The sequence below is a fragment of the Topomyia yanbarensis genome, chromosome 3, assembly GCF_030247195.1.
Source record: "Topomyia yanbarensis strain Yona2022 chromosome 3, ASM3024719v1, whole genome shotgun sequence".
In the NCBI taxonomy this organism is placed as follows: Eukaryota; Metazoa; Arthropoda; class Insecta; order Diptera; family Culicidae; genus Topomyia; species Topomyia yanbarensis.
Genome location: NC_080672.1, coordinates 206,968,906 through 206,996,520, shown reverse-complemented (window position 1 = coordinate 206,996,520; position 27,615 = coordinate 206,968,906). Strand labels below are relative to the sequence as shown.

The 27,615-nt window shown below is 41.6% G+C and overlaps 1 protein-coding gene across 15 annotated transcripts in view; it reads right to left on the bottom strand.

The window, feature by feature from the left end:
- Positions 1–27,615, bottom strand: part of LOC131689268 (voltage-gated potassium channel subunit beta-2) — a 1,724,569-nt gene that overhangs the window by 391,401 nt on the left and 1,305,553 nt on the right. For 14 of the 15 annotated variants that reach the window (XM_058974245.1, XM_058974247.1, XM_058974249.1 and 11 more), the window contains 3 exons: positions 24,148–24,244; positions 23,962–24,089; positions 23,829–23,908 (listed from right to left, as the gene is read on the bottom strand). In XM_058974245.1, the coding sequence (XP_058830228.1) occupies positions 23,829–23,908; positions 23,962–24,089; positions 24,148–24,244 (305 nt within the window). Of the gene's footprint in view, positions 1–903; positions 23,761–23,828; positions 23,909–23,961; positions 24,090–24,147; positions 24,245–27,615 lie in introns of those variants that run through there. The other variant, XM_058974251.1, reaches the window with a different exon arrangement.

Genomic DNA, 27,615 nt, shown 5'->3' with positions numbered 1-27,615 from the left:
CTTGCTCATAAAACTGGCTGCATTTTTAATGTCATCGTGGTCGTGTCTTGTACACAACCCTTATTTTTCGCCTAATTCGTTCAATTGAAGATTGCACTGTTTTCCAACAGCAGCTTTAAGTCTTTGCTGATTGGTGCAATACGAACCGCATGTATGTAGACCCGAAGAATTGTTCGGTAATATCTTTTTCACAGAAGAAGGATTCGATTTATTTTAACTGCTGTCTACTAGAAACAGAAATCGAACGTGTCAGTCACGTGAAGGATCTGGGAGTGATTTTTGATTCTCAACTTAGGTTTAAACAACACGTCTCCTATGCAGTTGGTAAAGCGTCTCGAGCACTGGGATGCATATTCAGGATAGCCAAAAACTTTACGGATGTTTATTGTCTCAAATCGCTGTACTGCTCTTTATCCCGATCAATTCTAGAATATTGCCCTGAAGTATGGAGCCCGAACTATAATAATGGCGTTGAAAGAATTGAAAGTGTGCAGCGTCGCTTTTTGCGTTTCGCGCTCCGTAGATTGCCGTGGAGAGATCCTGTCCGACTACCTAGCTATGAAAACCGATGTCAGCTGATTCAACTAGAGCCCCTACATGTTCGAAGGAATACCGCAAGAGCTTTGCTCATCGCTGACACTCTGCAAGGCCGTATAGATGGCCCAGCTATTTTGGAACAAATCAACATAAATGTCGCACCTCGAGCACTACGTAACAACAATGGAACAAACAGAAGGATCACCCTCCGATGACGAATCTTATGGGCAAAAGGAACGTGTATCTGATTCGGAGACATATGATGTTATGGACGATCCACTTCCTCCACTTTCCCCCAATGTCTCACACCCCCCCCCCTCCCCCCGTCTCTAGGTTTACCAGGATGGATCCGCTGGTCCTTGGGTGGTATACTTTCGGCCCAAAAATAAACCGTTAAACAGCATAACTATTGCACGGGAGCTGACAAAACGTTACTCGGCCGTAGCCGAGATTAACAAGGTTCAGTCAGATAAACTGCGCATAGTCGTTACTGATTTGAAACAGGCCAATGGTATGGTTAGCAATAGCCTCTTTACACTGGAGTATCGCGTCTACATTCCTTCTCGTGATGTGGAGATCGACGGTGTGGTCAGTGATGCGGGTCTAACTGTCGATTATCTGATGAATGATGGGGTTGGCCGCTTTAAGGACCCTAATCTTCAATCAGTTAAGATTTTGGTGTGCAAGCAATTGCACTCAAAGCCCATCGAAGATGGGAATTACTATCCATCAGACTCGTTTCGCGTAACCTTAGCCGGATCTGCACTTCCGAGCTACGTTGAAGTGGGAGGAGCTCGTTTACCTGTGCGCCTGTTTGTACCGCGGGTTGTACCAATTGCAAGTAGCTAGGTCACACGGCCACCTACTGTAGCAACAAGCAACGGTGCGGTAAATGTGGGGAACGCCATGCGGATGATACTTGCAGTAGGCCTGCTGAGAAGTGTGTTTACTGCGGGGAGAATCCGCATGTACTTGTGACATGTCCAACGTACAAATTTCGCGTGGATAAACTGAAGCGATCCGCCAAAGATCGCTCCAGACGCTCTTACGCAGAAATGCTTAAAAGAGCTGTTCCACTTATCTCCGAAAACTCATTCGCTCTCTTGCCAACTGACGATAACGCCTCTAACGATCCTTGCGAGGGGCACTCTTTGGCTTCGCTTGGAAACTCTAGAAAAAGACCTAATCCAGACTCACCTGAACTTCCTCGCAAGGGTCCTAGGTTGTCCCAAACAAGGGTACCAAATAAAATTCATCAACTGGAAGTGCTGCTACAAATCCGAAGATAATATCTCCTGGTTTTGGGAAAATGAGATACAACCAGGAGTTCCCAGCACTTCCCGGGGCACCAAAAATCCCAAGTGGTCCCATTTTACTGTCAGAAACTCAACCTAAAACGGGATTCCTTAAATTCTCTAACAATGTGGACTGGATATTCACAGCTTTCAACATTACCGATCCTCTAAAAATCTTGCTGGTTGCTATTCTACCAACAGTAAAAACATTTTTAACCCTCCGAAAGTCGCACAAATGGCTCACTGAACGAGCACCCGCTAGTACCCTAAGACAATTTCGCTAGATTTTTTTCAGATTTCGCTAGCAGTGTGCACTCAGTGCACTAGCGCGACTGCCGGAAGGTTAAAGCAGTTGACTGAACAATGGCCCTTCCTTGCAGCGAACGCATCCTTCGATGGCTAACTTATTAAACGGAATCACGGATCTGATCACTGTTTTACTGTGGAACTGCAGAAGTATTATCCCCAACATTGATTCATTAAGGGGTTATATACAAAGTTGGAACTCAAAAAATCGAAAAATAAATTATTGAATATTCTGAAAATAAATACATTTGAAAATATCTGTGCAAAATTTCATCCATATCGGAACACAAGATTTTAAATGATAGCCGTTTGCAGCGCGCTGGTTCTTCCACGCATGAAGTTAACACAAAACTTTAAACGCAATTATCTCGGAATGAAGTTTTTTGAAAAGTACCGTTGCGGTGAACGCGATATCTCAAAAACTATTCATCCGATTTTCATAATTATTTTTTTGATTTGTTTGTATTTACATTGTCGTGTACGGTTCCTTCCTCATCACACAATTTTTTATGTTTTGCAATGAATTTTTGTTTAAAATTTTAAACACCAAAAAACTCAACTTTTTGGTTAACGTGATTTTTTGTAAGAATTTTTTTTTTTTATTGGGAAACCGATCCGTTCAAGTACACCACAATTTATTTTTCTTCAATAAACTTTTTAGTTTCTGGATTTCAGTTGAGCGGTTCACCTTGGAGAGCGTTCATCGCAAACCTCAGCCTAAAAAACAGGCTTCTGGGGCTGGGCCATCTCTCCGACAACATTGAATATTTTTTAAATTCTATCGAAAAACTATCTTTGAAGGTGCTACTAACGAACTGTCTTTCGCTTTTTCAAATAAAATTTGCATAAAATACTTTTGAAAAAAACACAAACTTAGCTCACTTTTTCGCCACAACTTTGTATATAACCCCTTAAAACACTTGCTAGATTACACTAATTGTGATGCCTTTTCCCTATGTGAAACATGGTTTACTTCTAATGTAAACCTCAACTTCCACGATTTTAACATTATCCGCTTGGATCGAGAAGACACATACGGAGGGGTACTTTTAGGGATCAAAAAGTGCTAAGATCTTTGCATTGCTTCTATTCTACATTCCTCCTAGAGCCCTGATGGGATATCGAAGACTCTCCAACGTGAACACCTTTCCTCGCCCCACCTGCTTCTTGGAGACTTTAACTCTCACGGTAAAGAGTGGGGATGTCTGTACGACAATAACCGATCCTTGACAATTCAAGACCTTTGTGACAACTTCAATATGACAATTCTGAACACAAGGGAAATGACACGAAATTTCTAGACCACCAGCACAAACAAGTGCACTAGACATATCTCTATGCTCAACACCACTACGGTTAGATTGCAAGTGGAAAGTAATATATGATCCCCACGGTAGTGACCACCTGCCGACTGTAATTGCAATCACCACTCGTTCAAGACCTTCAGAACCAATTAATGTTACCTATGACCTCACACGAAATATTGATTGGAAGAGCTACGCTGCTGAGATATCCAAAACTATCGATTCAACACAGATACTTCTCCCGGAGGAAGAGTATAAGTTTTTGTCCAACTCCATTCTCGATATCGCGATTCAAACTCAGACGAAACGAGTACCCGACGTAAACACCCAAAAACGTTCTCCCAACCCGTGGTGGGATAAAGAGTGCTCAGACGTGTACGCGGAGAAGGCTGTCGCGTATAAAGCCTTCCGGAACGACGGGTTAGTCGCTAGCTATCGACTGTACGCGATATTACAAAAGCGAATGAAAAATTTAATGAAAGCCAAGAAACGCAGTTACTGGCGTCGGTTTGTCGACGGGTTAACAAGAGAAACGTCGATGAGTACTCTTTGGGGCATGGCCCGACGTATGCGAAACCGAAACAGTACTAACGAGAGCGTGGAATATTCAAACCGTTGGATATTCGATTTCGCCAAGAAGGTTTGTCCGGATTTCGCCACGGCACAGAAAATCTACCGCGCCGCGTCGAATTACAATACCGCGAACGAAACACCGTTTTCGATGGTGGAGTTCTCACTTGTTCTCTTATCATGTAACAATAAAGCTCCAGGGCCAGACAGAATCAAATTGAACTTGTTGAAGAAACTACCAGACTCTGCCAAGAGACGCTTGTTGAATTTATTTAACAAGTTTCTTGAGGGTAACATTGTCCCACATGATTGGAGACAAGTGAGTGTCATCGCCATCCAAAAACCAGGAAAACCAGCCTTTGACCACAACTCGTATCGAACGATGGCAATGCTATCCTGTATCCGGAAGTTATTCGAGAAAATGATCTTGTTTCGCCTCGAAAATTGGGTCGAAGTAAATGGCTTACTGTCAGATACACAATTTGGCTTCCGCAAAGGCAAAGGGACGAACGATTGCCTTGCGTTTCTCTCAACAGAAATTCAAATGGCATATGCTAACAAAAAGCAGATGGTATCAGTATTCTTGGATATTACGGGGGCTTTCGATTCAGTTTCTATCAACATTCTTTATGAGAAGTTGCACCAGCATGGTCTTTCACCAATTTTAAATAACTTTTTGCTAAACCTGTTGTCTGAAAAACAAATGCATTTCTCGCATGGCGATTTATCGACATCACGATTTAGCTACATGGGCCTTCCCCAGTGCTCATGTCTAAGCCCTCTTCTCTACAATTTTTACGTGAATGACACTGACAAATGTCTTGTCAATTCCTGCACGCTAAGGCAGCTTGCCGATGACGGTGTGGTCTCTATTACAGGTCCCAAGGCCGTCGACTTGCAAGGACCACTGCAAAATACCTTGGACAATTCAGTTCGTATCAATCACTCGGAGTGATCGGTTGAGTGTTTATCGCTGTAGCTCTGTGATTCCCCGAAAAAGTCAGCACTCGGTTCCGCTACCGGGACCTTTTTCGCTCCCCTTTCGCTACGCCGCCAAAGTCTTCCCCCACCGACAGAGATAAAAACCCAGGCCTACTAGGGCCTTTTTTGTGAAAAAAAATTGTGCAGTGATAAAAGTGGCAAGTACCAGGAGTGCAGACTTTGAAGTAGGTGAACAACTCGCGCCTCCATTGAGTTTGAAAAGTTAAATCGATGAACGGATTGCGCTTCCATTGCGCGAAAATTCAAACCCGGTAAAAAACCTTGCGTCCCCATCAGTGCAAACCGTGAGTGACTTATATACGTGATAAGTGTCGAACCCCAAACGTGGAAGATCCAAATCGGACAACAGTGTCGGGCACCAGTTTTCGATACGAGAGTGAAGTGACGAACCTCAGACGAGTTTGAGACTCGACGACCCTGTCTGGTGGTACAATACCTTTTTAGGTATACACACCAAAAGTCTAGTGTAAGGGGAAACCACCCACATAAGGGAGACCGTCCAACGCAGGATCACACAACTGAAAGGTAATTTCTGTTCATAGAACACAATTTATTGAACAATTGACCTCATGAGCGAAAACCAGTGGCCCCCGGGAGGGGGGCCGTCACCCAGTCATGCAATCCCGTCCTACCTGAACTCTGGCGATGACATCGACCAACAAACACTACTACTGCGCGCGGCTAGAGATAAAAATGGGGTATGCGGGAAACTCCCTACTAACCCATTTCTGATTCATTTAACCCTCAAAAACGCCTCAGGAACGGAACCAACAAAATGGGTCTCGGCGGTTAAAGAGGCAAGAGGGACCCAGTACGCTCTTCGAACTTCTTCACAGAGAACCCATGACCGACTGTTAAAAATCGATGAGCTAGCCGATGGTTAGAAGATCGAAATAATCCCGCACCCATTCCTGAACAAAGTCCAAGGTCTACTTTACGATTTGGACACCATCAACATGGAAACATCGATCATCCTGGAACAGATAAAGGGGCAAAGGGTCATAGAGGTTCGAAGGATCACCAAAAAAGTTAACGGTAGCCTTTCAAACACTCCGCTTTTGGTACTCTCCTTTTCTGGATCTCACCTACCGGAAACAATCTTCCTGGGTATGATGCGCGTTAAAATTAGGCGATACTATCCGAGCCCGATGCAATGTTTCCGCTGTGGAAAATTCGGCCATGGATCGAGGGTATGCAGTCAGAAAGAGGTGTGTCTCAATTGTAGCGGAGAACACGAAGTCAACAAAAAAACTCCTTGCAAAGCGGAGAGCAAATGTGTTAATTGCGGCGACAAGCATTCAGCAAGGGATCAACAGTGCCCATTTCAAATGAAGGAAGCGCAAATCATCAAACTGAAAATCGATGGAAATTTAACGTTCCCCGAGGCCAAAGCACTGGCCAATCAAAACAATGTTTTGCAGACACTCTTAAAAGAAATCTCAGGCCCACAGTTGATGAAAGAGACCGAACTATAAACGCCCTGTTGGGGGAAGTCGCCATGCTCAAGGAGCTGGTAGGAAACCGACCGACGACGGAAACCAAGGACACTGAGACCCAACAGCCTAAAGAAGAATTAATTTCCACAAAAAAGAGAACAAAAGGCTACGAAATGAACTAGCGGCGCTAAGAAAAATCGTTGAGGAGTTAAAAAACACTTTATGGCCAAAAAGGCCGGCGAATCCATCAAATCGATGGGGCCCCCAGTAATCAACCGTGACCCGAGAGCAATGTCGATCGACGGAATGCAAAATATCCAGGCAAATCCAGCAACCTGAAGTACCGGTGATAGAAGATCCATCCGAAACAGATACAAGCAAGAACATCGTCCGGAAGACACAGACAAATCACGCAGCCCCATTTAAAAAGATCCCCAAAGCAAAGGAATCGGAATCGCACAGGAAAGAACCGTACCAAAAAATCAAAACCCAACCAACCACAAAATAAAAATCGTGAAATACCTACCGACAGCAGCGAGCTCATCTCGGATTGAAAAATCTGAAAATATCAACAGCAGCTAAACTTCAAACATATGAAACAATTTATAAACGAAACCATGCAACAAATACAACAAATAGCACCAATGATTAAACAAATACAAACAAAGGAAACAGCTACAGCTGCACCAAACGCTACTAACAACCACCTCAACACCAACAAGCTCATCTCACACCGTAGTCTACCCGGGGAAATAGTTCCCTACATACTATCCGAAACAGCCAGCTGCTCTGTCAGGGAGAAAGCCTTCACCCCTGCACCGTCCCCGACCGGGGTAGTACCGACTCCAGTCGACGAGCCTCCGGCGGCTGCTGGTGTAGGGGACCCGGCTTTACCCGGGTAAGTCGCAATACACTTCCTCCCACCAACGAACAGCCGTACCTCTCGGAACTACCAGCAGACAACTCACCACCCCCACCCGCTCTAACACCGAGAAGACAAAGAAAGGAATCCGACCCTTACCGACCAACATTAGTACTAAGCAACCAACGAATGACAGGCTTCGCATCGTGCAAACAACTGAAGACATAGTCAACCCAATCCATGCGGACCCCTTGCCATACCCACTGTGGTCACTCGAAGGGCAGCCCGCTAGTCCACCCAAACACGACTGCCAACTGAGCTACTCCTCCGCTGATTTCAGCAGGACAAAACACGACTACAAGTCAACCGAAAATTTAAACCACAACATAACATCCGAAATTGTCAGCCGCACGTTCAGGGAGAATGCCTTCTCCCCTGCGCCGGCCCTGACCGGATAGTACCGACCATAGTCGATGAGCCTCCGGCGGCTGCCGGCGCAAGGTGCCCGGCTTGCCTCCGGGTAAGTCGCAATACACCCCCTGCCACCAAGGAACTGTACTCCTCCGAATTTCTTCCAGACAAACGAATATCGAAGGAAAACCGACACCCACTGACGAACCCTAGCACAAAGAAACCAGCGAATGATCACACTAAAAGCTCATCCCACCGAGAACCAAACCCCGTTGCCAGATGCTCCTGGCACCCAATTAGGTTCCACACCTGGCAACCGACTGAATTCGCTTCAGGCAGCCTAACCCGCGTTGACCTCCCGAACCACCACCAACAACCGTACTCCCCAACCGGTGAACTGGACTCTCCCAGCCGCAATCCACCCGGAAGCCTCAGCGCACGACAGCCGGGACGCAAAATTAATAGGGACCTACAACGCCAAACAGCACATCAGCACAAACCAAAAAAGTAAAACCGCATCCAAAGGACTTAACACAACGATCACCCAGTCCAATCGCCGGATGCTCCTGGCACCCGGTATCCCTCCTAACAAGGCGCACAACAAACGGTACTCTAGTATTAAGCCACCGAGATATAACCAACGAATCACACCCCGTAACCGAGAATATCAAGCGCAAGAGCGATAAGGAAAAGCCTTCTCCCCTGCACCGGCCCTGCTCGCGGATGTACCGGATCCCACCGATAAACCTTCGACGGCTGCTGGTGCAGGGGGCCCGGCTACCCCCCCGGGTAAGTTCAGCTCTTCAATCTATACTCCGAGAACAGCTAAGCGCCCCGAACCCTCTTTCAGAAAATGTTTGCCCAGCTGACGTCCTGGATATCACATGTCCAGGAAGACGATTCACCGGCCAAACTCACGCGGACCCTCTGCCACACCCCCGACGGTCGCCGGAAGGGCAGTCCGTCTGTCAAACCGAACATCCAACTGAAAATCAAATCGCCATATCCGAAATAGATTGCTGCACGGCCAGGGAAAAAGCCTCCTCCCCTGCACCGGCCCTGACCGTGGACGTCGCGGTTCCGACCGAAAAACCTCCGGTGGCTGCCGGTGCAGGGGGCCCGGCTCCCCCCGGGTAAGTCACCACAATCCAAAATCTCGCCAAGACCAGAATAGTGCCGCATCCATTTCAGACAGCACGCCCAGCATCGGTAACAGTTTGCACAACACCGCCGACGGATATACCTACTCCATCAGCCAGCCTACCAGCCGACCCAAATCCTACGGAGCTTGCGGTTTGTCTATCCTCGCCCTTCAGTGGAACATCAACGGGCTGAGACACAACCTCAGGGACCTGCAAAGTATTATCTCTCGCCTTGAACCACTCTGCCTTGTCATCCAGGAGACCCACCTTCACGCCGGCGTCGACCTGTCCCCCTGGGCCGGGGGCTGTACGATAACGCTGACTGGGATACTTTTGACGCAGACTTCCAGTCCAACCTTGACCGTGACCGCACCTAGACCCCGGAAGAGCTCTCCGAACTGATTATCCAAGCTGCAGAATTAAGCATCCCTCAAACTAGTGGGGTCGTGCCCCGCAGCGCCATCTACTGGTGGAATCCAGACGTCGCCTCCGCCAGCAAGACACGTAGGAAAGCAGTACGTCTTCTACAAAAAACTCCCCTTGACCTCCCCCTACGTGCTGAAAGAGCAGCCGAGTTCAGGAGATTCCGCAATCTAGCTAGGAAAACCATCCAAGAATCAGCTGGTCCAACTTCTTGGACGGCATACACCCAGATTCCCCAACACCTGAGTTATGGAGACGGGTCAATGCTCTCAGCGGTAAACGGCGACAAAACGGTTTCTCACTGGCAATCAACGATGTAACAATCACCGACCCAAGCAAACAGAATCGGCAGCCATTTCCAATCGCTATCCGCAAACGACGCCCTCCCCGTCGCCTTTGTCCGATACAAGACACGTCTCGAAGCAACCCCCATCACTTTTTCACCAAACTCTACAGCGGAATATAACAAACCCTTCTCCTGGACGGAACTCACTGCAGCCCTTAGGACCCGCGGAAAATCGGTTGGCCCCCACAGAGTAGGGTACCCAATGTTAAGACATCTTCCCCCTGGCGGGAAAAGGGCACTCCTGGATGCCTTCAATAGCATCTGGGAAGGTGGAAACTTCCCAGACGACTGGAAACTTGCCTACATAGTGCCATTCCCCAAAAAGAGTAAAGGCACACGATCCCCGAGCGACTTCCGTCCATTAAGCATTCTTTCATGTACCGCGAAGATTCTAGAAAGAATGGTCAACCGTCGGCTGATTACATAGCTGGAAGAAGGCAAATTTCTTGACAACCGCCAATTTGCCTTCCGGAAAGGACTCGGGACAGGAATCCATTTGGGATCCCTCGGGGAACTGATCGAAGAAGCGAGAGCGAAAAACTTACATGCCGACATCGCCATCTTAGACGTGGCGAAAGCCTACAATACACTGTGGCGCGAAGGAGTACTGTGAGAGATGCACCGATGGGGCATCCAGGGCAATCTCAGAGCCTTCATTCAGAATTACCTAAAGGACCAACGATTCCAGGTATACATCGGCGGCGAACTCTCCGACGAATTGTGGGAGACCAACGGAGTCCCACAAGGATCAGTGCTTGCAGTAACGCTATTCCTAGTTAGGATGAACTCAATTTTCGATTCACTACCCAAAGGAGTCTACGTGTTCGTCTATGCGGACGACATCATCCTAGTCGCCTTGAGAAAAACGATCCCCCGCACCCGGATCTCTCTTCAAGCCGCCGTCAATGCGATCGGACGATGGGCTCTGGCTACCGGCTTCAACATCGCTGCTTCTAAGTGTGCGATTACTCACTGCTGCGTATCCTTTCACCCCGCCAACGCCAGACCGGTCTCGCTCAACGGGGTCCAGATACCTTTCCGAAAAGAGCCGAAAGTGCTCGGCATCACACTGGATAGAAAAGCGACCCTTGTTCCACACTTTCGCCACCTAAAGAGGGACTGCGAGAGCCGAAAGCGGTTGGTCCGAACGATCTGCTCTCGCTACCCCAAAAAAACAGAAAAACCGCAATCAACGTGAGCCGCGCCTTAATCCACAGCAGGATATACTACGGCATCGAATTGACTTGTCGCAACCTAGACAGACTGGTCGAGGTCCTCGGCCCGCTGTATCACGGAGCCGTCCGACTAGCCTCCAACTTGCTGCCAAGTACACCTGCCGAATCAGCCTGCGTTGAGGCGGGAGTTCTTCCCTGCCGCTGGGCAGTTGCAGAAACAGCATTCAGGAGAAGTCTCGGATTCTTGGAAAAAAAAACCTCGGGAGGTGAATGCTTTGCTCTTTCCATGGCCAAGGACCTCCACAACAAGTACGCAAACAGCCCCTTACCGCCAATCGCCTACATCGGGTGAGACATCGTGCGTGGAACGACCCGAGTCACAACATCGACTGAAGCCTATCTCTGGTCGTCAAAGCGGGCAACCCCCCTAACCGCATCGGAGCCCACTATCAAAAACTAGTTAACCGGAAATATTCAGGCCACCTTCGAATATTTACCGACGGATCCAAGGCCGACGATGGAGTGGGAGCGGGGATCAGTTGCCTGGAGAGCGGGCTCTCCTTCCGCTTGCCCTCTTCGTGGTCAATCTTCTCAGCAGAGGCTGCCGCCCTGGCAGTAGCAATGGAAAAAAGACTCCCCGACGGTCATTTTCACCGACTCGCTCTCCGTGTTAAAGGACATCGAAAGCTGAACATCGAAGCACCCTTTCGTACAGGCCATTGAAGCCTACCGTGACCCACTCTTGTCCATCTGTTGGGTTCCAGGCCACAGCGGAATAAAAGGGAATGTTGACGCAGATCGATTGGCCTCCCTCGGAAGGCGGACATGCGCCCAACTCTCGGCTGAAATACCAACAACCGATATCATTCGAGAGTTCAACGCAAGCATCCAAACCAATTTCATCAACTACTTACGAAACTCCCGCGGCCATACGCAAAAAATCAAAGGCTACCCCGACGTATGGATCGACCGCAACAACCAAATAGAGCAGAAGATCCTCTCCCGGCTTCGAGTCGGCCACACCAGATTGACCCACGCACGTATGATAGCCAACAACCCCATTCCTAAATGCACCCCGTGCAACACGCGCCTGACCGTCGAGCACATTCTGTGCAACTGTGAGAAACTCGAAAATCTACGACAACAATACAACATGCCGCGATCGATCAGAGACATCCTCTCGCACGACCCTGCCCAGGAACAAGCATTGCTATCCTTCATCAAGGATGCCGGACTATACGACGGCATCTAACGACGAAACCTGATGAAACCCGATCGCGGCCCTCTGCCACACTCCGCCGAGTTGTGGGGAGGTTTCCCGCGGCCCATCCTACAACCAAGCCTGCGCAAATATCACGATAGCATCTGACGGAACTCTGGAGAACATTTAGAAACAAGAAACAACATAATCTCATTACAAATCAAATGTATAACTTTAATTCTTTTATCAGCAAATGACCCGCCGTGGTTAAAGCTGCAATAATCAACTAACTAACTAACCTTGGACAATTTGTCTGCTTGGGCTCTCCAGCTGGGTATCAAGTTCTCTACGGAGAAAACTGAGCTAGTCGTATTTTCTAGGAAGCGTGAACCTGCGAAACTACAGCTTCAGTTAATGGATAAAACTTTTGCTCAGGTTTCAACATTCAAATATCCCTGGGTCTGGTTCGACTCTAAAGGTACCTGGGGATGTCACATTAGGTATCTGAAACAGAAGTGCCAACAAAGGATCAACTTTCTCCGTACATTAGCCGGAACTTGGTGGGGTGCCCACCCAGGAGACCTAATCAGGCTGTACCAAACAACGATATTATCAGTGATGGAGTACGGATATTTCTGCTTTTCGCTACGTTGCGAGCATACATTTCATCAAACTAGAGAGAATCCAGTATCGCTGTTTACGTTGGGTTACATACACTCGACCCATACGATGAGTTTTGAAGTGCTGGCGGGCGTCCTTCCACTCATAAATCGATTTTGGGACCTCTCGTATCGATTGCTCATTCGATGCGATATTTTGAACCCATTGGTGATTGCAAATTTCGAAAGGCTTGTCGAGCTTAATTCTCAGACCCGATCCATGTCCTTGTACTTGGATTACATGTCACAGAACATCAATTCATTTTCGTATAACGTTAACCGTGCTCATCTCTTAGATACTTCTGCTCCAACTGTATTATTTGACATATCCAGAAAGGAAGAGATTTGTGGAATCCCGGATCACATTCGCCCACAAGTGGTCCCAAATTTTTTTTATAATAAATACCATCAAGTCGACTGCGGAAAAATGTTCTACACTGACGAATCAATTCTCGATGGGTCCACAGGCTTCGGTATCTTCAACGAAAATCTTGCTGCCTCATTGAAACTCAATGATCCTGCTTCAATTTACGTCGCAGAATCAGCTGCCATTCAGTATACTCTCGGGATCATTGACACCCTGCCCGCAGACCATAACTTCATCGTTTCGGACAGTCTCAGCTACATTGAGGCCATCCGTGCGGCGAAGCCTGGAAAACACTCACCGTATTTCCTGGGGAAATTACGGGAATATCTAAGTGCTTTATCTGAAAAATCTTACCAGATTACATTGGTTTGGGTCCTGTCACATTGTTCTATTGCCGGTAATGAGAAGGCGGACTCTTTAGCCAAGGTGGGCGCATTACGAAAGACCAATTTGTTTCAATGAATTTTTCAGTATCTCTCGTCAGAGAAAGTTGGCAAACTTCATGGAGCAAGGGGCATCTGGAACGGTGGCTACATTCCACTATCCCGAAGGTATCAACGAATGCTTGGTTTAAGGGCTTGGATGTAAACCGGGACTTTATTCATACGATGTCAAGGCTCATGTCTAACCATTACACTTTGATGCGCATCTCCGTCGTATAGGACTTGCTGATAGTAATCATTGTGGCTATCACGACATCGAGCATGTTGTTTGGCTGTGCGCACAGTACCGTGTTGCCAGGTCCCAACTAATAGATTCCCTTCGGGCGTGAGGTAGATCACGCTATGTGCCAGTCCGGGACGTCCTGGCAAGCCGTGACCACTCTTACATTTTTCTTATCTACATCTTTTTGAAAACTATTGATGTCCAAGTTTAATACATTTTCCCCTTCCATTTACCTCGTCTATCTCGCCCTGTATCTACAATATGGCATTGCTTCGCAATTCTACAATGCATACTTTTCTTGATAACCATCTATCCAGAACATCACGACACACGTCACAAGAACATCATGACGCCCCTGCGATTTACTGGATGGAAACAACTACAATAAAGTGTGCATATCCCCTACAATCATCCCCCAGCCAACGAGAATGTCAATTTTACAAAATTTTACAGCATGTTTCCCACTTCCTACCTTTTTCCTTTACTAACATAGGAGGGGAGCAAGCCGCCACTAACACGTTTTTGGATACGTGACTAACACGTTTTTGGATACGTGATATTTTAAACTTTTAACCTGTACCCTTGTTGGCTGTTTAACATAATGTGTTTTATTGCATTTTAAAATCTTACGAGCTAACCTAGCTAACCTGACTTAAACTATTCTATGTACATCAAAATGGGAGGAGTCAGTTACAATTTCAAAGTACATAATTATGTACGGGTAGCGTAAAAAAGGGAAAACAAATCAATGAATAAGTATGGGTGCATTGGTTGCTATCGGTGCTTTTGTTTGGTTACGCAAGGCTGCTTATTTGTCGCCTCAGCATAATAATGACCTAGTGAGAATGTTGCTATAACAAGTGGTGCGACCCAGAATGGTTTAACTGGAATGCGCCCATCTGGTTATGCAAGTTGGATTTGAAAACGATCGCTCAAGTAATTTACGATCTGTGGGAAAATATGAGTGTGGCCTCGTTTCAAGTGGCCTGACTAAAGGATATGTTAAATTTGGTTTTTATGACCTGTGACCTGAGAAGGATTCACATTGGTGCATGTAGGGATTGGTTTTGTGGGAATAATTTGTGATGCTAGAAAGTAAGTCCGTTACAGCATCCCCCTTTTGGTTGAATAATGTAGCGAAGTGAAATTATCATTATTATTGTTTGTTGGTATGTGTATAAATTCTTGTCTTGAATGTTTATCCTTTTCTAATCTTTGTTTCGCTATTGCGTTTGATTTTTCTAACTTGTATTTTAGTTCTCTGCTATATAAGTCTAAATTGTACATTGGTGTTATTGTTGTTGGGTAATTTTCTTGTGGTAATTTTGCTTTGTTGCCAAAAATTAGTTCATATGGAGTGAATTTATGTTCTGAGTGTGGGGTAGTGTTATAAGTAAATGCGTAATATGGTATCCATTCGTCCCAATCGGAATGGTGTTCATTTACGAATGATCGTAGATATTCGTTTAAACATCTATGATTTCTCTCCAATGATTCGATTGTTTGGGGGTGGTGTGCTGTAGCGAATGTTTGTTTTATTTGTAGGTATTTACAAATCTGTTCAAGTACTTCGTTTTTATATTCGGTTCCTTGATCTGATTTGAGTTCCAGAAATTTTCCGTACATTAATATGAATTTCTCTACTAGATTTTTTGCTATTATGTTTGCTTCTTTGGTTGGTGTGGGTATTACTACGATGTATTTAGTTAATTCACATTGAATCGTTATTGCGTAACGATTATTGTTGATTGTTTTTGGTAATGGACCTATTGTATCTATGGATATTATTTCGAATGGTTTTGATGGTGTATTGGTCATTATTTGTTTTTCTCTGGTATGTTTTATTATTTTGTTCTTTTTGCACGATTCAAGGCCTTTATGAATCGAGAAATAGATCCTTTCATGTCCTTCCAATTGTAATATTCTCTTATTTTCAGGTACAGTCGATGCTGTCCTATGTGTCCTCCTGTAGGGGTTTTGTGGTGGTTTTTTAATATGTACTGTATCTCGCCAGGATCACTAATGAACTTGGGTGGTTGATACATTATTATCTGTATATTTTTAATTGTTTGTTTCGCTAGCGCTTTAAATGTTTCTATGGGTACCTCTTTAAATATTGTTTCGTTGTTTGCTATAGCGATTTTCTTTATTTGCATCTTATTCATTTCTTTTTCCAATGCTGAAAGTGTGAACTCTAGAGTTCTTCTTCCACTTATATATGTTGTGATTCTGTTTATCATTTTTTTCATTTGCGCGTCTTTGTATATATTGAATATTAAATAGTTATTTTCTACCGTTATTCTTAGTTTAGGTAAGTTTCTTGTTTCGGTCGGGTTTTCAGTCGTATAGATAGTGAGGTGATCAGTTTCTCTACCTTTCGTCATTTGTCCTTTGTCGTTAAGTAATTTATAGTTGTTGTTCATATTATTATTGTTGTTAATATTATTCTTTACATTATCGTTAATATTATTATTATTATTATTATTATTATAGGTATTACTATTATTGTTGATGTTAATATTATCATTAATATTATTATTATTATTAATATTGGAATTATTATTATTGCTATTATTTTTTTTTGTCATGGACCTATTGTTGACAGTAAGTACGTTTAAGGCTTTCAATTCGTCTGAGGTTGCAACAATTCTGGATAAGGCATCCGCTGTAGCGTTGCTTTTACCAGGAATGTATTCTATATTAATGTTGAATTCTTCTAAATCTAGTCTCATTCTAGTGAGTTTGGAGGTTGGGTTTTTCATATTAAATAAAAATACTAATGGTCTATGGTCTGTTCTGACCGTAAATTTTCTTCCGTATAGGTAAGGTTTGAAATAATTTAATCCCCAGTGTATTCCTGTTAGTTCTTTTAGTATTGTCGATTTATTTTTCTCTCCTGGAGTGAAGCTTTTGCTCGCGAAAGCTATGGGTAAGTCGTTTCCGTTTTTAATTTGGGATAAAACTGCTCCGCATCCTACGTCTGATGCGTCAGTTGTTAGTATAAACGATTGAGTAAAGTCGGGGTATTGAAGTAGTTTTGGTGAGATTAGGTGTGTTTTTGGTGTGTTAAAGACGTTTTGGCATTCATTTGTCCAAACGAACTGTTTATTTTTCTTTAGAAGTTGATTTAGTGGGTGTGCTATTGTGCAAAGTTTGGCACAAATTTGCGGTAATAGTTACAAAAAGCTACAAATCGTCTACAGTCGTCACTATTTTTGGGTATGGGGTAGTTGTTAATAGTGTCGAATTTGGAGATAACAATTATGTCATCGATATAGACGAATGCATGTTCTGGTGTTAGTCCAGCCATTGCAATTGTCATCATTCTCTGAAAACTGTTTGGGCTAATATTTAATCCAAAAGGTAAGCGTGTGAATTGGTAATGACCACTCTGTGTTGAGAAAGCGGTAAATTTTCTAGAGTTATTTTCTAACGCTATTTGGTGAAAACCAGACATTAAGTCTAATGTTGAAAAGTATTTGGCTCTGCCAAGTTGATCTAAAATTGTGTCGATTCTAGGTAGGGGAAATTTGTCTGCCAGGATTTTTTGTTGAGTTGTCTGAAATCTATTACTAGTCGCCATTTCTTGGTTTCATCATTTGATTTCTTTGGTACTAATAAAATTGGACTGTTATAGGATGATATTGAAGGTTCTATTACTTCGTCTTTTAGCATTTTAGTAATTTGAGTTTCTATTTCTGTATTTTGAGAATGGATTGTTTTATAATTGGGTATGTATACGGAGGTATTGTCCTTTAAGTTAATGTTTTTGTTGTAAAAAATGTTAGTCGACAGTGGTTTGTCAGTGAGTGCAAAAATGTCTGAATAGTTTAATATTAGGTTGCTTAATTCTTGTTGTGCGTAGATTGGTACATTTTTCATGTCTATCTCATTTAAAACTTTTTTATTTCTCGTATTATTCTTATCTTTATTGTTAATTTTCATTATATTGTAGTTTGCTAAGGGTTCCATTTCAGGTTTAATTCTAAGTTGGATATATTTACAGTTGATTTCGTTGTGTTCATTATTTTTACATAGGGATTTTGTGGAGATATGATAGCGTTTCCTACAAAAATTCCAGGTGCAATTTCTGTAGAGATGACTACCATGTCTTCCTTAAGATTGTTGTTACTTAATTTTCTAATCACTTCGCATCTCTGCGGTATTATGTTGTTTACGCTGTCTTGTATAGGTACGGACACGTTAGTATTATTTACTGAGAAATTTAATAACCAACATTCGTAATCGATTATACATTTATGGGAGGAGAAAAAATCTCTGCCCAAAATGCCATCGGTTTGAATGGGAAAGTCTGCGTTAACTAGATGAAAGTTATGTTTAATGATTATGTTATTTCCGAAATTTAATTCAGTTTCGGTCAGTGCTGTTGTTTCTATTTCGCCTTCCGTTATTCCAGATAATTTTACTCTGATATTCTTATTTACTAATTGTTTGGGCATTACTCTATTACTCTTAAAAATAGAGATATCTGCACCAGAATCTATTATCAACGTACAGATCGAATTGGCCATACGCACTCCAACTTTTATGAAGTTAGAAGCGCTTATATTAAGAGTCAACACATTGGCCAAAAAAATGGTTTTGAATTTGTTGTTGTTGCTGTTCGCTCGGTGCAGGGACCGGCACAGCTGTTTGTGCTTGGCCTTGGTCAGCCATGCATGATTGCGGTTCAGTACTTGCTAAATACATGTTTTGTCGATTCTGCGGGAATCGATTTGTTCCATATCGAGTCTGTTGAGGTTGGTAATGACCACGGCCTCGTTGGTTATTATACACGTTTCTATGTGGATAAGTATAACTCGGTTGTCCCATCTGTTCGTATTTTTATTTATGTTTAGTAGGGTGGCGGATTCTTTTTCATTACAAGTTTCGTTTTCAACCATTAAGTCGATTGCGTCGCTTAATGTATCAAATTTGGCGACTCTTAACATCATCTTAGTTTCGGGGTGGCGTGAGCCGCTTATCAGTGCTTGTATAACCGCCTTTTGTGTCTTCTTTTTGGCTACTTCACCCGGAAAGGCTTCTCGGATGTATGCGTTGGCGAGCTGATTGCTCAGTTCGTCGACGCTTTTAGCAAAAGTTCGCGGGTCGCTGTTATGCTTTATATTTTTTAAATTGTTTTCTGCGGAATCCGAACTGTTTTTGTCTGTGCAGTTCAATTGAATTTGCAGGGCGATCTCAACTAGGCTGGCTGGGACCGCTGTAAAAAGGTTTCTCGCTTTGCCTGTGAGCTTGGTGAGTACTAGCTGTACCGCCGTGGGTTTCTGAGCTTCGGTCACGATCGTATTTATAAAATTTACAGCATCTATGAAACCTTTAGCTCCTTCTTTATTACCATCGTATAGTGGAATTATAGAGGCTAGCTTCGCTGCCGTTTTAATGTCGAAATTTGCCATGATTTTTAATTTATTTAGCCGATTCGTAAAAATGATAGCTAAAATTATCCCTTTTAATCTAAATTTTATTTTAAATTTGTGCAATTTCTTGTTTATTGCAGTTGTAATATCAAAATTTAACGTTCTCGATGATTTTTTAAAATAAAATAATTTCTCTGAGGTTAATGTATCCTCATTTATTAGTAGATATTCTTGTATTGCCCTGTAATTGGCTTTGCATAATTTTTCTTTTTCAATTAAATTGGAATTGGAAAATTTCTTGGTGATAGATTTTTTTAAATTATTGTCGATCTTTATTAATGTTTCTAGTGCTTTTTGCATATGTTTTTTGTATTGTTAAATTTATTGTTTTATGTCTAATGTATGTGCATTCTAGACCTGATCTAGACTTGCAAGCGATTTCCTTGCCTTCCTAAACGCTTGGCGCTTGACGTATCTTGTGTACGTTTGGTAAATGGTAAATATTAATTGTATGCAGCAAATGGTCAGTAATAACCAGTATTTCGTATCTTGGTTATCTTGCCAATTTGCGTGCTGTTCCAAGCTATTGATAATATTTATTTGCGGATCTCCGCTTACTGTCGGGGATTTACTTGTTCTAGACCCCATTTTTTCGAAATTTAATATATAGTAATTTAGTATCTAATAATTAAAATTTAATATACGGTATATAATAATTTAATATCCACCTATGATATATGCTTTTAGGGTTATTGGGCGGATACTTCAGTTGTCAATTTTATTTTTATAGACAATTTTAGCCTAGATTTTAGCTAAAACCTGTTTACTGTTTGATTGTGTAGTGCATAAATTAGGTTTTGGTTAAGTAGATCATACTGTATAATACTGAGGCATAAATCTAGACAATCGATACTATATAGTAATCAAATAACAACCTTTGTATAGCTGCACTTGGTTGGCTTTGACAGGTTAGTTTTTGTTCTATTTTAATTTAAAGACAATTGGAACAGTACAAGACACTATTTGTGTCGATTCTTTTCACTATTGTACAAACTCTTCACTTTTTACTGCATGCGCATTCATCGAACTCTTACCTCCGGACTCTGCTGCTGTTGCTAGTATCACCGTCACTCTCCGTCAGTCATGCACCCAAACCGTCCGAGTAGGTTGAGATACTGCTACGTGTCGATTTTTTTTTTATAATTATTAAATTTATTTAGGCCCAAATGCGGTAGCTTAACGAGGCCGATTGTTCGTTTTTTACAATAAATAAAAAAAAACAACTATGTTAAGTTTTTTGTCTCGTTTAGACGCAGCTTTCTGCTGCGTGTTGAGATCCTTTTTCTAGGGGGCGAAATATTGCCAGTGTTGTCCACTGCCATTTGAGGTTCGATCCGTTTGTCTTCTTTCGCGTTGTCGTTCATGTCCATGTCCTCATCCGTAGTACTTTCCTGCTGCTCGCGGTCAGATGTTCCAGTTTGTGTCTGGCACGTAGGAATTTGCCCTGGGTACGTGACTAGTGATGTTTGATGAATGAGAACATTGTCACTTCCTAACGCTGTGACGGTTATGTATGAGGGAATTGGCTTAGTCACACGCATTCTCACCACACGAACACCGTTAGGGATGCCCGGGAAAAAATTCCTCCAAGTCTCATGTGTAACGGAGTCTACTTCTCCGTATTTTTGCAAGCATTTTTTAATCGCGCCGTCAGGGGTACGTGTAGCCAAATCATGGACACGAACTTCTACAGCGCCGTTCTCGATGTATACGGGAATGCTATATTTAACATTGCCGCATTCGGCGGTGTGCTGCATGTTGTTTCGCGAGGCGAATGACTCAGCTTGGTTAATGTTGTTGAACGAAATCAGCACGCAATGTTCGATATGATGCATTTGTAGGTTTTTCACTTCAGCCAGATTGAGTTTCATCTGCACTTTTAATAACTGTTCCACTTCCCGAATGGCTGGTCTTACGGGGCTTTTTGAAAAATCAACAGCAACACAGTTCGGCCGTATCTGGGTTGCTTTTTGCTGGGCACCGTCACTCATCATTAAATCGCACAGTAGGTATAGGCTATTGTTATATGGACTGCTTGTGTGATAGGCACCGATTGATTTTTAGGTAGAATTGACTGTTTCACTTGCGCGGGACGATTTTTTGCGTCTGCTCAGGGCGAGATGTGAAGACAAACTGACGTGTCGAATTAATTTGGAACAACTCGTGGGCCTATGGCTAGTGTGGCGGCATCGGTACCAAACTGTTGCCGTACAACTGCTTAATTTGCAACAATTCGTGGGTCTGTAGCGGGTGTGGCGGCATCGGTACCAAACTGTTGCCGTACAGCTGCTTCACTTCCTCATGGTGTTATTCGGGTGGATAGATAACTGTTATTTGTGTGAATTCTTCTGGATTTCTTGTCACTTGTCACTAATTTGAGTTCGTTCTAACGTTTACTAGTATACAGTACAGCTGCTTCACTTCCTCATGGTGTTATTCGGTTGGATAGTTAACTGTTATTTGTGTGAATTTTCTTCTGGATTTCTTGTCACTAATTTGAGTTCGTTCTAACGATTACTAGTGGGTGTTAGATGTCCATTTTCACTTCATATTTCGAGTTCTTCAGTGGGGTGTTTTTTGACACCACCAGTGGATGGAGCACTTTCATAGGTAGCTTTGGTGGCAAGCTGCTTACGCGGAGCCTTACCTCCAGTAGATTTACGAGCTGTCCGTTTAGTACGGGCTATTGTCTAAGAAATGTGCCGGTGAATTGAAGAACTTTTTGCAAGTTAGTAATCCAATAAATCGAGAGCGACGAAAATTCATTATCACTTGTGCTGCCTTCACTTTACTTTTCACGGTCGCCATTTTGGATACGTGATATTTTAAACTTTTAGCCTGTACCCTTGTTGGCTGTTTAACATAATGTGATTTATTCCATTTTAAAATCTTACGAGCTAACCTAGCTAACCTGACTTAAACTATTCTATGTACATCAAAATAGGAGGAGTCAGTTACAATTTCAAAGTACATAATTATGTACGGGTAGCGTAAAAAAGGGAAAACAAATCAATGAATAAGTATGGGTGCAATAAAAAATATCCCTTAATTTAAGTGAACAGTTTTGGTACAAGCATATTTCAAGCCTCTTAGATGTATTACCAGTACAGTTGCATTCAAATATTTAAAAAAGCAAAATAATGAACAGACATTAAGTTTTGGATCCTATGGAAACTGGCAGTGTTATGTACAGGATCAACATTAGGCTACAGATTTTAAGCTTGTGACGATACCTTTTTCGATTCGGTAAATCGTCATAGTACAGGATTAAACTCTCTCTCACATCAAAGAGTTTCCGTAGTTCTATTTGTGATGGCAATCATTGTGCTTAAGAATATGGGAGATAATTAATATAGAACCAGCAATATTCGTTGAATGAATAATAAAATGCATTATTCTTTATTTCATGAGCTGTTCTTCAAGGTTATATATTTTCTTCTTGGACAATTCATCTTGCATGCATGAAGAAATAATTTAAGTTAACCCTTACATGCCCAACTTTTTTGTAGCGTTCATACAGTTCAAGAAACACGAAAAACATGCTTTGAAAGATGCTTTTTTTGCAGTGCTGGAAGCTGCTCAATATTTACCTTCCGGTGCTCAACACAATTGTCCTAGAAAATTTTCAATATTCTATATACTAGAAAAAAATAGTCGAAGATGTTTTTTACATTTTATCAGTTTTCAATGATAATAAAAAACAATGAAGATAATATCAAAATTTCATTTATCGACGCTAACTGTAAATATCTCTGGTAGTACTGCTCCAACAGAGTTATATCAGACACATAGCAATAACTTCACTTCTAATAGTCACAGTTACTGGTCTTACTTGTTTTTGTGTGTAAATTCTTCCTAAATTAAAAGTTTTAGCAGTACAAAAACTTTTTTGTTTACAAACAACATGGGCATGAAGAGGTTGATGTGCGTTATTCATACCTTAATACAAAATAGACCGATTTTAAACAACAGTATTTAGTCTATTTTAGAGGTGTGCCATTTGTTCATTCGATGAGCATTCGTTCTGCATCTTGTAATTGAGTTAAGATTTCTTGAGGTATTTACAATAGAATAAAATGTTGATCGAGTTTTATCAGCTTCCAGAGTAATTCTACAACATCAAAAAATTCCAAACATTTGCGCTCTTACCACCCGAAGCTGTTACCACAAAAAAGTTATTTCCTTAAAGATACTTAAACATGATAATGTCCATTATGCCTAACGTCCATTATGCCTAACGCATATTATGCCCAACGTCCATTATGCCAAACGTCTTTATGCTTAACATCCATTATGCCTAACGTACGTATGTCATACGTCCATATGCCTAACGTATTTATGCCTAATGGGGTACACCCGTTTTGCTGTACGAAATACCGTGCTGGTATTTTTATTGTGTGTACGTAGTGCATACAAGAACACATTCGCTCTTTAAAAAAACCCTTTGAATAAAAATGGTCTGATTGTCTGTGAAAATCATGGAAATTCATTATATTCAATTCAAATTTTCGTTAATACCGGGGATGGTCGAGTTTTATGACCAGCCGCTTTGCCACGGAATTCCTCATGTGTAGATCATTTTTTCTCCAAATGTCATCCTATATCACCCTTCCAGATATTCTGTTTATAAATTTTTCATCATATAGTGTGATCTTTATAAAACAACTTGTAGTGAAATTACAACTCACCTCAACCGGAGACCATCTAGCAGTTCCCCAGTACATTGACCACCCTTGAGTAATGACGTAATTCATAGCTCGAACTATTTCTGGAAGACAAGATTAATATCTGTGTGTAATTTAGTAAATAAATTGAGCTTACCTTCCATTGGGCACATTGAATCGACCTTATGAACGAGAATTATATCTATGTATGGCAATTGCAGTCGTTGTAAACTAGCTTGTACGCTTTCTATAATATGTTTTCGGGACAAACCACGTTCGTCTGACCTATTCATGAAAATAAAAATTATTTTTTTCACTTTATGCTTGAACCAGCTTTTTTTACTTAGTGCTCCAATATATTTTGGTCGTTATAATAAAGCTTGTTCGTTTCCACCCAGTTTTTCGAATTATTTTTCCTAATTCCAACTCTGCTCGTGTACCTGGATATGGATAAAATAATTGCATAATTACTATTACAATTTGATCATGCATTATTTATTTATTTTATTGCATCAGTTTCCCTTGCACTTAAAAAGAATGTACTAACTGGTTTGCGACAAGATCAATGGCAAATGTATAATATTTGTACAACGACATCCCAGTTAATTTTCATATGCACTGAAAACATTAACTTGAAAAATTGACTTAATTTTAACAATTTAGATTCACGCTTAGTTTTGTTTTTAAACAATTCAAATCTCTTTCGATAAACAGTAATTCACTTACAAATTTAGCGAAACGACCAAGTCGACGCACAGAGGAGTAACTGGAAAATAGTATCAAAAACGCGACTTTACTCAATAGCTTGATAGAAGGCTAAGTGTTGTTATTAAAAATGCATACTTCTGATGTGAAAATGTCTGGGAAATCGATTGCAGGTATTTAAAATGACCGTAAAGTACGCTATCATACCCGTTTTGCCCCAATTCCCCTTTTTGTTTGAGTTTATGTTCAAAACTGACTATATAACTCGGAAGAAAGTCGAATACGGCAGACAAAATTAGTAGTTCTTATGTAAAAAAGTCCAGTGAATCGATTGAAGATAATTAGAATAATCTCACGAAACGTATACACCCATTTTACCCCAATTCTCCGCAAAACTAAACTTTAAAGTTAATCCTGGTTTTAACTTTCGGTAAAAGGCTATATGCGGTTGATCGAAAGTGGTAATTCTTATGTATAAAAGTCCAGATTATCGCTTGAATATAGCTAGACTGGCCGACCGAAACGTGTGTACCCGTTTACCCCATAACTCAAGTATAAAGATAAACCTGGCTCTACATTTCAGAAAGAGGCTGAATGCGGTTGATCAAAAGTAGTATTTCTTATGAAAATAATTCTATGGAATCGATTGAAGATAGTTAGAATGGCCGCACAAAATGTGTGTACCCGTTTTACCCCAAATTTTCCCATATCTCAAGTGGAAAGTTAAAACCGGTTGTGCTTCTCGAAAAAAGGCAGAAGGTGGCTGATGAAAAGTAGTAATTCTTATGTGGAAAAATCCGGGAAATCGGTTGAAGATAGTTGGAATGACCGCACGAAACGTTTGTATCCGTTTTACCGCAATTATTCAAATAACACTCAGCTCGACGATTTGGGACAATGTCTGTGTGTAAGTGTGTGTGTGTGTGTGCGTGTGTAACGGACAAATTCTCATTCGTGTTTCTCAGCAATGGCTGAACCGATCTTATCCAAACCAATTTTAAATAAAAGACCTATCAAACAGTAACAACGTTATTAATTTGTTTTTGATTCTGATGTTTAGTTTCCAAGCTATAAATGTTTGAATGTGTAAAAATGGCGTTTTTGGCAGCTTTTTTTAAAATTATCTGCCGAAATTGACAACATAGATTAACATTTTAATTTTAATAACTTTAGACAGCTTATACGAATACCTTTCGAACAAGCTATAGATTGTTGAAATCGGAATATTATCAAAAGAGATATTTAACATTAAATGCGGACGAAAGATTTTTATCATTTCCTACCCATTGCCAGAAATATGACCAAAACATGTACTCTATTATTAACGCAAAAACTGCTTATTTTAGGTCAATAATATCTTCGGAGAATTTAATGGAGGTAATATGCCTTTTCTTTTGGTATTGTGCTTTTGCTGATTAATCCCCCTATGAGTGAGATATTTTCACAAATTTTCTTGGAAGTGATTATATCGAAATGATGCCTTCAGCAAATGTGTAGCTCTTACTTTTGCGAATAACTCTACTGAAGACTTCAAATATCTATTTTGAATACTTTAAAAGTTATGGCTTGTTGTTTGTGAATTACTCTTTGTCGCCTATTTATTGTTCAATATAGTAATAATCCATTGAAATAAGCCAAACATTATTTCGATAAAACGAATTTTGTATTTCATTTTTTTATCTATTTGTGCGAACCTTCTGACTGCAAGATCTGAAACATATCGGAAAATGAAAAGCGAAATAAATAACTCCAAGCAACAGCGTAGCCAAGAAAAGGTTTTGGGGTTTAACAACTTCCCCCCACCACACCCAAAAAAATATTGGAATGAAGTTGAAAATTTATTGATGCTGACTGATTTAATTCAATATTACAATAACAATTATCTGATCCGTACATTGATAACCTGTTGTTGTAAACATTATGAGGACTTTTGATAAATTGTCGGAATAGGGTCCTGATATGTAACTGATCTATTGGTCTTGATTTCACAGTTGTCTAATAGCATCAATTTCAAATTCCTGCCTGAAAACATTCCAATAGAAAATTCCAGAGTTCTGCAATCAATCATAATCCTCAGATTTCTTTTCAAATTGAGCTCGCTTTTGTAGAGATGTACTGTCATAAGGGTCTTTATTTAATAGGAAGCGAACTTAAAATTGATTTAATGTCTATGAAACATAGAACTGCTCACCAAAGAAATGCATAACTTTCAACATTTGCTAAAAATGTTTTTGCCTTTCTCATTCACTCTAAAATTCGTCAATCTTATCCCGACCCGGAGGGCCGAGTGTCTCGACTCAGTTCGTCGAGATCGTAAAATGTCTGTGTGTGTATGTGGAAAAAAAATGTGACCTCTGTTTCTCAGAGATGGCTGGACCGATTTGCACAAAGTTAGTTTCAAATGAAAGGTACAACCTTCCCATCGGCTGCAATTGATTTTATTGATTGGACTTCCGGTTCCGGGGTTACGAGTTGAAGAGTGCAATTACACAGCAAATTCCCATATAAACGGAAATGAAAGATTTTCAAAATCAAATTTGTATTTTTGATGCCAAATGACTTTAAAATGCATGGAACATTGAGATTTGATGTAAACTCGAAAAAAGATGTTTGACAAAAATTGACTTTTTAGGGCTTTGGTACATTTTTGCCTTTCTCATATAGAAAAGTTATGCAATGACTCTAAAAATCGTCAATTATACCGGCCCGGAGGGAATTTGCAGTGAGGGGTTGCTACTTCAAAATTAAAACTAGTTTAAAATTTCTTAACAAGTTGAAAATTTTCGGCAGGACCTGGACCTCTCGGATCTTTCTCCATGATCCGCCGCTGGTTTCAAGCGATGTTTCAGTATCACATAGTATCTCAAGATCGTGGCTGTCGATCCATTGTATGTATGTGCAAATCGTACTGAACATGTAATATTCATTTCCACCATTGTATTGAACATAACCAGTCATGGAATCGTAGTCTGGACAAATGAGAAAAGCGCAATTGCACCACTACGTGGATTAAAACAGGTTTTTATTTTGGGAATAACGAGGATAACACTTTCCGAATGTAGAGAGAAATTTATGCAAAATGACGATTTCCATTCGACTCTAGCAG